At 32.5% G+C, this 12,593-nt stretch overlaps 1 protein-coding gene across 1 annotated transcript in view; it reads right to left on the bottom strand.

Annotated features, from left to right (window-relative positions):
• Positions 1-12,593, bottom strand: part of LOC127710076 (polycomb protein suz12-like) — a 30,101-nt gene that overhangs the window by 1,960 nt on the left and 15,548 nt on the right. Inside the window, exons 9-14 of the mRNA XM_052215815.1 lie at positions 12,182-12,326; positions 8,880-9,088; positions 7,781-7,938; positions 5,851-5,940; positions 3,602-3,701; positions 328-407 (exon numbers count right to left, since the gene is read on the bottom strand). Of these exons, the coding sequence (XP_052071775.1) occupies positions 328-407; positions 3,602-3,701; positions 5,851-5,940; positions 7,781-7,938; positions 8,880-9,088; positions 12,182-12,326 (782 nt within the window). The remainder of the gene's footprint in view (positions 1-327; positions 408-3,601; positions 3,702-5,850; positions 5,941-7,780; positions 7,939-8,879; positions 9,089-12,181; positions 12,327-12,593) is intronic.

Raw genomic sequence — 12,593 nt, 5'->3', positions numbered from 1 at the left:
AATTCCCCTGAAACTAAAACATTTTGGTTCAATTATTTTGTATGCATTAAAGGTCATACAACCATAATTGACCTACGACCAAAGTCCAAAATAAAAATTTCCTTTCTACCCTACTACAATCAATGAAATGGAATAGCCCTTATATAATATCCTGTGAAGTATAATGGAATAGCCCTTATATAATATCCTGTGAAGTATAACTACACACACTATTCATTTTATAAAAAAAGTTTTACTTTAAAACAGATTTTTGTGTTTTAACTGTAATACAAATGATAAAATGTTTAGTCTGTAAAACAGATGCTAAAGAAAACTATATTATCATACTTGTTTCTCATCACATGAAGATTCCATAACTTCATCAATTCTTTTTCTCCTTCATTAACATCGGTAAATTCATCTATCATCTACAAAATATACACAATATTTAACATCAAAACATTGTACATAGCATAATTCATCTATCATCTACAAAATATACAAAATAATCACAATCAAGTCTTGACATAGGATCTGACTGCGAGGAAAATTTATAGGTTCATCCACATATGCGCTGAAGTAACATGTTGAACAGGATAAACTTTCCTGGCTTCGCCATCTGGGCAACTGACATTACCACATCTCTGTTTTTGGTGGGGCTCCGTTGTCTTTACTTTTCTATGTTATCTGGGCAACTGACATCACCACACCTCTGTTTTTGGGTTGCTAAGTCTTTACTTTTCTATGTTGTATTTTGAAGATTGTTGTTTGCCTTTAAGTCATTTTTCATTTTTTGCCATGGCATTGTACGGCATCTTTTGTCTATTTTTGTACTTTTTTTCTGAGCCTGATACACTTCCGTCACAATTCATTATACAATTGTTTTTTTGTTGTTGTAACCACCAATATTCTATCCTATCCTGTACATCCACAGATTTGTTGTTGTAACCACCAATGTTCTATCCTATCCTGTACATCCACAGATGATGGTTTACAATGTTCTATCCTATCCTGTACATCCACAGATTTGTTGTTGTAACCACCAATGTTCTATCCTATCCTGTACATCCACAGATTTGTTGTTGTAACCACCAATGTTCTATCCTATCCTGTACATCCACAGATGATGGTTTACAATGTTCTATCCTATCCTGTACATCCACAGATTTGTTGTTGTAACCACCAATGTTCTATCCTATCCTGTACATCCACAGATGACGGTTTACAATGTTCTATCCTGTCCTGTACATCCACAGATGATGGTTTACAATGTTCTATCCTATCCTGTACATCCACAGATGACGGTTTACAATGTTCTATCCTATCCTGTACATCCACAGATGACGGTTTACAATGTTCTATCCTATCCTGTACATCCACAGATGACGGTTTACAATGTTCTATCCTATCCTGTACATCCACAGATGATGGTTTACAATGTTCTATCCTATCCTGTACATCCACAGATGACGGTTTACAATGTTCTATCCTATCCTGTACATCCACAGATGACGGTTTACAATGTTCTATCCTATCCTGTACATCCACAGATGACAGTTTACAATGTTCTATCCTATCCTGTACATCCACAGATGATGGTTTAATGACATACTCATAACAAGTTATTTTGTTATACAACTACTAGTGGAACAGGATCTGCTTACCCCATCAGAACACCAGGGTGTTTTTGTTAGGGTACATGTTGCTCAGTCTTTAGTGTAATGTGTAAACTTTCATTTTTCTTTTTGGTCGTGATATTGTCTGTTTTTCTTGGACATGATTTTTTCATTGCCCCATTGCAATCTACTGCCTCTCTTTTCTATAATTAGTGTCAGAGAGACAGAAACTGTTCTTGATGTTTAACAGGTCAGACTAGTTAGTTTGTAGAAATCTTAATCTTCTGTAAAATTTCTTTCACCAATTCACCAATTCAACAGCCCCCTTACAAATAAATGGGGAATGTGTCCATTGGACACAGATGATGCCCAGCTTGCATACAACGTTATAAAGGGACATAACTCAAGAACGGTAACAACGACGGCACCCAAATTCGTACTTGATCTGCATTTTGTGGTAATATAAGCATTGTGTATTAGTTTCATAACATTTGGTTGAGGCAAACTTAAGTGAGAGAACGGAAATGAAAATTCAGCAATTTTTCCATTTGTAAAGTGGCATAACTCTAGAATGGTAAAAGTGATGCCATCAAAATTCAAAATTGATCTGTGTTTTGTGGTAATAAGCAGGGTTTTCAATAAGTTTGAAGTGAACAGGTTGTTTACTAATTTGAAGTGCCTTATAGAAGTTGGGGAAATTTGTTTTTGACTTGCATTGAAAATTGTGCACTCTGAGGCATTTTCAGACTGTTTACAAACACATAAAAAATGAGGTTTCATAGGAATAATATCTTTTTTTTTAGCTTATTTTTAAATAAGGTTAATCTTGTTTGGAAATTGTGATATTGCTTATCAAATAAAAATATTTTGATATCAATAATGATCTTAATTCTAATCAATCATATTGCCAGAAATTTTCAAAAGGTCAGAAAGCAGCTGATAGTTATTAATAACTAATTGAAAAAAATAACATGCACAGAAACAAAAATTGCAGGCCAACCTATATGAAATTTCTGTGATTTTTTTTTTATAATAAATTTTCAGAGTAGGTTAGACTATAAAAATATAACAGAAACTGGAAACAGGATAAGCAATAAATGTACATTGACATGTTGTTACACTGACATATTGTGTGTTCTCGTTGAGCTCCGCGTCAATAATTACATATAATTGACAACCATATCAGCGTTGAATGGATCCGGAAATTATTATGATCATTGTTAAAGAATTTTCAGTCACAAAAACTATCGATATTCATGCGTAAACTGCATAATATGTGATTCTGTTTTCACCTGCTTCTTTGTTCTTTTTTGGGGCTGTAAAGAAATCAAGCAATGTCGATTTTCTTTTTGCTTGTTTACTTGTCTGGATCAACATATGTTTTCTCTCTGTGACAAAAGGGCGCTTCGCTAATATCTAAAATTATCCTTTTACAAAGTGCACAAATGATCGCATTAAAAATCATTTCGGATGTCTCGTTCCTTATTCATCTTCGTAACATTGTCAAGAATCTATAAATATATTATAATGCGGACCTCGACGAGAACACCTAAATAAAGCGCAATCGATAACAACTTGTTTTATTACGCAACAATAGCACAGTTTTATACATTTCATTTTTTTATGGAAACACAATTTGAACCAGCGATTTCCTTAATTTGAAACGGGGAAAGGTGCTTATTGAAAAACCCTGAATAAGCATTGTGTACAAGTTTCATTACATTTGGTTACAGCTACAGCGGGGGCATAAAAATGTAGGCATCAGGACTTCAGGAGTACTTAATTTTAAAGACTATCTTCACCTAAAATTCTTGTGCTACCAGCTTTTCTTCTTAACCATGAAGGATTATAGACTGACTTAGATTACCCATTTGTCATCATTATTTACTAAAGTATTAGCATATGACATAGTCCCTTTATTTCCTTTTTTGTGTCTTTGGATTATTAGCTGAAATACATGTACTACCAGTTCTTAACCTCCTAAGATTATTGGCTGAGATACTCACATTAACAGTTTTTTGTCGTAACCACTGAGGATCTATTTCATCTTCCATATCAATCTCTGATGGTTTCACTGGCTGACAAGTTCCCAGATGGAAATATAACCTGAAGCATACACAAATTATATATGAACTTTAGTGATTTTTTTTCTTTTAATAATCTACTTTAAAATTTCACAACTATTGACAAGCCATTATTGATTCTCACAGAAGAATCTTGAAATCTCAATAATCTTTTATATAAGGCTAACAAAATACTTTACCTTCAGATCTAATCAATTCTTCTTCTTTAAATTTAGACCGTGGCTAGACAGTCTACATGTTATGACAACTATATATATACCAGTAATCAACTGCCAAACTGGTATATTGTATCATAACGGTGTATTCCACTTATCTTGGAAAGTGGTTTTTCTATTAAAAGTAAACATTTCTTATGTTATAACATTCAAGTTTAGAAATTGTGCACATCATTCAAGAGATGCACAAACCTTTAAAATTTTCGTCTTATTCCCACTGGGCCTCTTATAATAAATTTGTAATATGGTATAAACCAAATTTGATATCTCAACACAACAAATCGCACATTATGGGGAATTCATATTTCTGGTCCCTTAAAATTTGCTAAAACCAACATTTACTTCATCGAGTTATAAAATATAATTGAAGAATTGTTTCAGAGTTGAAGGCATATAATAACACTGTGTTTATATCAAAGATTTAATAAATTAAAAAAAAAACTAGATGTGTTTCTAGAACATGAATGTCCCTGCCTGAAGCCTTCTTGCAAAGGTTGAACAAAGATAAAGAAACACAATTCAATTTGAAAGGCATCATTATACACTGATGTCCCGAAAATGAGCAAGAGATGTGCAGCGATTAAAATAAGAAAGCCAAGACAAGTCTAAGGGCTGAAATTTGTCAAAATTCAGTCAATAGGAACAAAACACAAACTTAATCTGAAAGTCATTGTTATACACTTATTCACCAAAACTCAGCTCCAGATCTGCAGGTATTACACATAAAAAGTCCAGACAAGTACAACTTGTATGAATTTTCAAGTCCAAGGCTGATAATTCTACCAAAAGTAAGTCAACGCTAACTAATGCAAACTTAACCACAAACTTGATCCACAAGTTATCATTATACACTAATATATCAAAAATCAGATCAATATCTGCACGTATAAAGAGAAAAGTCTGAACAACTGTTTGATTTCAGAATGATAGGTATGGGTAACACTTTTATGTCCTGGCCATTTAGTGGCAGGGGCAAAAAAACACATAAAAGTATTGGAAATTATTAAAGGATGTTCACTGCTCTTTGTTTTTGACTTTTTATCAGATATTCAGAATTGTCTAGTTTTATCCATGTAGTGCCATTAAAAATTTTGCCCACCAAACCCCCACTTTTCTTTTCATAATTTTATTACATATATGATAAAAAGCCATTTTTGAAAATCTTAAAAAATCCTTGTTATTTTATCATAGATTTTGAAAGAAAAAAGGTGCCCATGTTAAATGTATGAAAAGTCTAGGAAGAATAATTTCCTGCCAAATTTTCAATTGCTTATATCTCAAAAACAAGGACACAGACCTTTCATTTTTTTTTCTGCTTTCTAAGTTCCATTATTTTCATACTATCAATTGGTAAAATATAAAATAACAAAAATACAGTCTTTAAAAAAGCTTGTTGTTTTTAAACAGAGGAGCAAACATTCTTAACTGATGTTCTATCATGTCTATCTATAATCAGTTTTGCAAACTGACAGAAAAAAATATTTTCTATAGTTTATATACAAATAATACACAGATTTGTTTATATATGTAGAAGTTCTAAAAGTATAAGAAAATAAAAACATCCTTTATTCATGTTTCATGACTACAAGAGTTTGTGTGGGTAAACTTTCCATTGCAAGTTCCTTATTTTCTGTAATTTGTGTACATAAGAAATATGTGTGTGCAAGTGAAAAAGTTTTAATTTTCTACCAAACCAAACTGAGTGAAAAATACCTAATGGAAGATATCAGTGATACTAAAACAACATTCAGATTAATGTATTATTGTTAATTTGTTAATCAAACACTACATGTAATAAGTCAAATGTATCACATTTTACACGTTACCAAGGTGAAATACACAAAACATCTAATGCATTCTGAAAAAAAAAATAACACACCAATCCATATAAATTTCAAACCATATTTTTTAATGCAAGCCTCTCGTTATTAAAAATTGGTATTTATATGTACATACCTATTGTGACCCTGTGTAAATTGTCTGTTTACTTGATTTTCATTTTCTGGTTCCATAAATTCTACCAGAGAATGAGGGGGTCTTTTTGGTCTGAAATCAATCATAGTAATAATATAAAAGGCATACAAAATAATATATAATGATCAGTGATAGATCTCCTTATTTTTCTAAGCATCAGCAATCAGTATACAGTCCAAAGATTAAACACCATTGATAATTAGATTGAAATTAACTAGAAAACTGACATGTCAGCAAGGGCTCCGCTTGCACTTTTTTATGTGAGCCACAAAAACAAATAATTAATACTTGTGCAAGCAAAATTCAAAAAGTTGTCAATTTTTCTTTTAACTTTGAGACCAGGAATTAATTTAGGATGTGTTCTCTACAATTATTGAACATTAGAGAAATCCAAGCACTATATATTTTGGCGCCCATTTCCTAAATGGTTTTCAAATAATAATTACGGACATATTGAACCAATTTTGAATGCAAAATTTCAGGACATCCTTAGAATAAACAGCTGCGCCATGTGCTCAGGATATACCTGTCGCTTTTTCAAAGAATAAAGTTCAATAACTTCTCAATGTCATATCAGAAATTTAAAAAAAACTAAAGGGAGGTTATCTTAATAGATATAAACCAGTCAGCAGTTTCACGAAAACTGCTCAAAGCACTTTAAAGATATTGTCTGAAAACTGGAAAATCACCCCTTTTTATGAATAAAATCCCACAACTCGGAAAAGTAAAATCTAAAATTTATAAAAATCGAAAGAGAGCTCATGTCAATAGATATAAACAATTCACCAAAGTTTCTTACAAATTGATGAAAGTGTTTTTGAGTTATTGTCCGAAAACTGGAAAATTCCCCTTTTTAATGAATAAAACCCCCATAACTTGGAAATGTAAAATCTAAAATTTATAAAAGATGAAAGGGAGCTCATGTCAATAGATATAAACAATTCACCAAATTGGTTAAAGCGTTTTTGAGTTATTGTCCGACATGTGAACGACGGACAGACAACTGTATACCATAATACGTCCGATAAACGGGCATATAAAAATGTGACCAAAATTCTATGGGATAGAGGAATGGACCACAGATTGACAGAATTTAACTAGTATACCCCTCCCTGTCCTTTGGATAAGGGATATAATTAGGAATAGCATATTAATTATATTGGTTGAAATCCTAACATAATAAAAGAACAGAGTTCCAATATCCCCCGTGTTGCATATATTTTATCTATCCAAGGTACAAGGGCAATAACTATAAAAAGCACCTTTTTTTTTGTTCTTTAAACTTTATATCAATATCTTTAATAGAGAAATGAAGGCTTTAGAGCAAATGCACTGTGATTTCCATTATAATTATTATTTCCAAGGGGCATAACTCGCATATAAGTTTCATAAAATTCTGGCAAGAATTTAACACATGAGAGTGCAAACAATGCAATTTTCCAAATAAATCAATATTTCCAAGGGCATAACTCTTTTAAAAATAATTGATCAGCACTGATTTTTGAACTGCCCAAAGACATTGATGTTACAAACCTATAATAAAAATTTCATAAAAATCTGGCAAGAATCGTACACATTACAGCATTCATAAGGCAATTTTGTGTATAATTAATATTTCCAAGGGGCATAACTCTTTTAGAAATAACTAATCAGCACTGATTTTCAAACTAGTCCAAGACATTGCTGATATAAACCTATGATATAAGTTTCGTAAAAATCTGGCAAGAATTGTATATGTGAGAGCCCTAACAAGACCGGACAGACGGATGCCTGGTATTTCTATGTCCCCTCAACATGATACGTGGGGGACAAAAAAAGTTTCTCAAAGTTTGTGATTTTTTTCACAACAAGTACATTAATATCCCATTTTTTGGTTAATCTTATGAACCCTATGTAAATCTAATAACCCTACCTATACACTATTACATGAGTGATTGGAGTCCTTCTAACTGGACCTCTCCTACAGAAGGCATATCCTACATGGCTATGTAAATCCTGAGGATTTCCTACGTAAGATCCATCATACTGATCATTTATAGAGACATCTATTCTGGCACCTTTAGGATGTACCTATTAAAGTAAAAATATCTATTTATAGAGACATCTATTCTAGCACCTTTAGGATGTACCTATTAAAGTAAAAATATCTATTTATAGAGACATCTATTCTGGCACCTTTAGGATGGACCTATCAAAGTAAAAATATCTATTTAAAGAGACATCTATTCTGGCACCTTTAGGATGGACCTATCAAAGTAAAAATATCTATTTATAGAGACATCTATTCTGGCACCTTTAGGATGGACCTATCAAAGTAAAAATAAGTTATAAACAATACAAAAGATGCAATCCTATTTTTGGTGCAATCAGTACATATGTTTCCATAATCTGCGATTTTTTTCAGTAATCATTTTTCATAAATTTTCTGTAATCTGACCAGTAGATTTCATTATGCATGAGAACTCAATATAATAATTGGGACAAAAATGCAAAAACAACTTTTTCCATCAGAATCATGAAATGTAAAAAAAAAAATTTGCTGCTTTCACTAAATATTCAAACAAAAAATGTATCGATAAATTTTTTTTTTATTTCATTCTTTAAGTTTATAAGCAATCTGTTATGATGCATTTTAATGGTTCTTTAATATTAATTTTCAATAATCAAAATAAGGAGATGTGGTATTATTGCCAATGAGACAACTATCCACCAAAGTTCAAATGAAGTGGATTGTTCAAATGAAGTGGATGCAAGCAATTATAGGCAACTGTACAGCCTTCAACAATTAGAAAAACTCATTCTGTATAGTCAGCTATAAAGGCCCTGACATGAAAAATATGAAAAAATTCAATTGAGAAAACTCACTGCCTAATTTATAACAAAACAATACGAAAAACAAATATGACAAACATGAACCAACGAAAACCACAGAACTACAGGTTCCATCTAATAAAGGCACACTGCTTTATAAAAAATTGAAGAAATAGAAATGATTACACATACATACTTACAACATAAATAAAATTAAATCTAGCATGTGATAATCGTAGATGTTTTAATAAGCTGTATAAATGGACACAGTTAAGAGAACACCACGGACATTTCATATCGTCCCGTGGATCTGTCTGCTGCCGTGTGTTGTTATTGTATAAAAACTGATAATAAATACGCTGAGTTTTCTTTGGTGTAGTTTGATTGCTCTCTTTAATCTCATTATTCCCTGCAAAGAAAAAAACATGTTTGTATCTTACTGGGTTTTTTATTTAAGGAATGACTGTAATATTTTTTGTCTATGAAGAAATAACATCAAAAATGTGGTGCACACTGAAGAACCTGCATAGCGGGTTATTTAAAAGTGTGCACCACATTTTTTAGGTTATTTTGAATAGACAGAAAAAATATTAGTAATTTAATTCTTAATTCCATTTTTAAGAGTAAATCATGAAAAAGCATGGTGACGTCATGGTCACATGACAAAATTATGTCTATGAGCTGTTCAGCCAATCAGAAGACGTGTTACATCCAAAATTAAATTATTACACAATGTTCTTATGTATTGTTGGTGATTGTGGTAGAGATTTTCTTAACTTTTAAAAATAATTGATAAAGAATATTGGGTATTATAAAACTGAATCACAGCAATCACTAGATATGAAGGCCAGTTTCATATGCAATTTAAATGATCAACTTTAATGAAAACTCTGGTATATTATAATTTATTAAATGATATGAGCAAATAAGCCCTAATACGGATAAATCAGCATGTGCAATACTGAAAACATTCCACTGTCGATATAAATCAAGAGTTTATATTGGCCCATGGGCTAATACGGGACGTTCACTTCCGGTTTCAATTTTCTTACGCCATTACTTAACGTTGGTGGTATCATTATGCATAAAAACATTTGTATTATATTTTTTAAATTAAAATCATAAAATAAACAGGTTAAATGATGTGCAATGTTTTGTAACGTCTTAAAGTCTTGAAACGGGAAAAAAACAGGGCCAATATGGAAAAAAAGCCGTATTGGCCCATGGGCTAATACGGGACGTTCACTTCCGGTTTTTAATTTTCTTATAATCATTTAATAAAAGTCTTATGAGCTGACTGTTTCTGTATTGGCCCTGTTATAGATTCTCGATCAGCTGTGTTGGCCCTCAACTCTTCGAGTCTCGGGTCCAATACAGCTAACCTCGAATCTATAACAGGGCCAATACAGAAACAGCCAGTTAATAACACTATATTATTAATTAACTACACTGTTATTGGACTTAATATGATGAAAACTGCCTATGCAATATAAAGGTGTCAACTCGGCCAATACAGAATAACTCGGCCAATATAGATTTTTTTTCTGTATTGGCCGAGTTCTGATCCGGCCAATACAGGATTTCGGAACGTCTCTAGTTTTTAGATCGAAAGTCACGATAAACACAAACTGAAAGTAAACAGTTGTTTGGAAGACGCAGTTTTCATTTACTCACCATAAACATGCTGAAACGTTCAGTATGGCAATATATTTCAGGCTAAAGACGGTCACATTCATTTAAAAAGCATTTTGAAAGCAGACGATGGAATTATTTCAGGTTTGGGGAACGAGTAGATTATCACAAAGTTCATTTCTTGTCGACCTCATAATTTCACGATGGTACAAATCGATTTACTGTTTACTTTCTCTTCTCATGTTTTGTAAACTGTCATTTATTTTTAAACCCGAACCAGGCATATGCATTCTGGAAGGGTGACCTGTAATTGTGCAAATCTTCGTTCTTTGGTCAGTTGGCTTATGGATAGTTGTATCATTTTCAACTCCTACATTATTTTTTTTTAAATATATTCAATTTGTTTCTACATAACACATGCAATGGCAGTACCTTTCCAATTACTATTTATGTGTTGTGTCTAAATTTAAATTGTAACACTTTATAGTGACTGGAAAGGGTAGAAAAATTCATCAGATGAGAAAATGCTGAAGACACCTGGAAACGGCACCAGATCATTAGATATTGCATCTTATAAAAAGAAACTGAGATTTGGATAGTTCCAGTTCAAGGTAAAAATGTTTATCTCTTGTGAAATGAAATAAAAAAAATATTGTAACACTGTAGTTAATTAATAAAGATACTATTACGTGTATTTCTGTATTGGCCTTGTTATTGGTCCTCGGCCAGCTGTATTGGCCGTCGGCTTCGCCTCAGGCCAATACAGCAAGCCTCGGACCAATAACAAGGCCAATACAGAAATACTCACGTAATAATATCATAGTACGAATCTCAGTACTGTGCATCTACAAAATCTGACTTGGTGGACTATTCTAATGACAAAATCTGACTTGGTGGATTATTCTAATGACTGGAGTACTAACTTGTGTATGCAAGACTATCTATAATCAACATAGATAGTAGTGTTAACTAATGGTTGTGCTAGGTCTGTTCAGTTTAATTTTTTGCTTCTCTCTGTATTATCATTTTGATTGCTACATTGTGTAGCTTTAAGCAACATTGTAAAAATACGATAGCTTTCATTTTTACAAAAAAGATATGTTGGAAAGCAATTGTGTGTTTTTTATATATATACTCTGTATGATTAAAAGAGGTGTGAGGTATAAACCAATGAGTCAGTAACCTTACAGTAGCACCATGGGTACTTATGTCAGTTTGCAATCTTTATGGGTTTGTAGTAGAAGAAACATGTTTTTGTGTTGACAATAAACACTTTCCAGTCTGTTGCCAATTTATGTCAAATGATGGAAAACAACAAAAATTGCATATTTCAGTATATCAAATGCTGATTTAGCCTTGACATTTGACCTTGTGACTGAAAAAATTAATAGGGGTCTTTTTCACCCAGGATTCATATTCCACAAAAAATTGGTAAAGATCTGCGTTATGATTCACAGGTTAGTGTCCTTAAACGATTCTTCTTTTATCAATATTTCAGTCCATTAATAGGTACTGTGACTTTGAACTTTCACCTACTGATCCAAATAAAGAGATTTTAGTGAGCAAACTAACGTCCCCACACCCCCATATAAAGGTGAAAAGCTTAAAATGACCTGTTGGCCTAGTTTACTGTTTAAATACCTACAGTATGAAACATGAAATATTGCCAAATATAGCTGCTGTGACCTTGACCTTTGGTTAATTGGTCTAAGTCTGTGATTAGTCTGGAATGCCAGTCTGTAAATGGAATTATGTCATTACCTGAGTCTGGAGTTGGACTGGAAAACTGGTCTGTAAATGGAATTATGTGAAAAGCCTTTGTCTGGAGTTGGACTGGAATACAAGTCTGTAAACAGAATTATGTCATTACCTGAGTCTGGAGTTGGACTGGAATACTGGTCTGTAAATGGAATGAGTGGCCCTGAGACATGATCAGATGAACTTGTTTTGTCTGTCCAATGTATATGAAACTCTAATGTTGGACATCTGCTAAAAACTTCAAATGGTTGTAGTGACTGAAAAACAAAAATAATGGATGCAACAAATGAAACTGATAGAATGCTTGCACCCTTCACAGAAATCAAAATCATTATTCTGATTAAGTATTAAAAAAATAACACCATTCAAAACATCAATCAATTTTCCAGTTAGACAATTTTCACAGGGTAACTGCCCTTTTATGTGATGCCCTGGGTCCTTGTCCTTGTGATCTTGATGCCCTACTCTTTTTATTGTGCCGCCCTACCCTTTAACTGAGCTTTAAATAACATCAAAATATATGA

Source organism: Mytilus californianus, unplaced genomic scaffold (genome assembly GCF_021869535.1).
Source record: "Mytilus californianus isolate M0D057914Y unplaced genomic scaffold, xbMytCali1.0.p SCAF_7, whole genome shotgun sequence".
NCBI lineage: Eukaryota > Metazoa > Mollusca > Bivalvia > Mytilida > Mytilidae > Mytilus > Mytilus californianus.
This window is presented reverse-complemented; position numbering and strand designations above follow the sequence as displayed.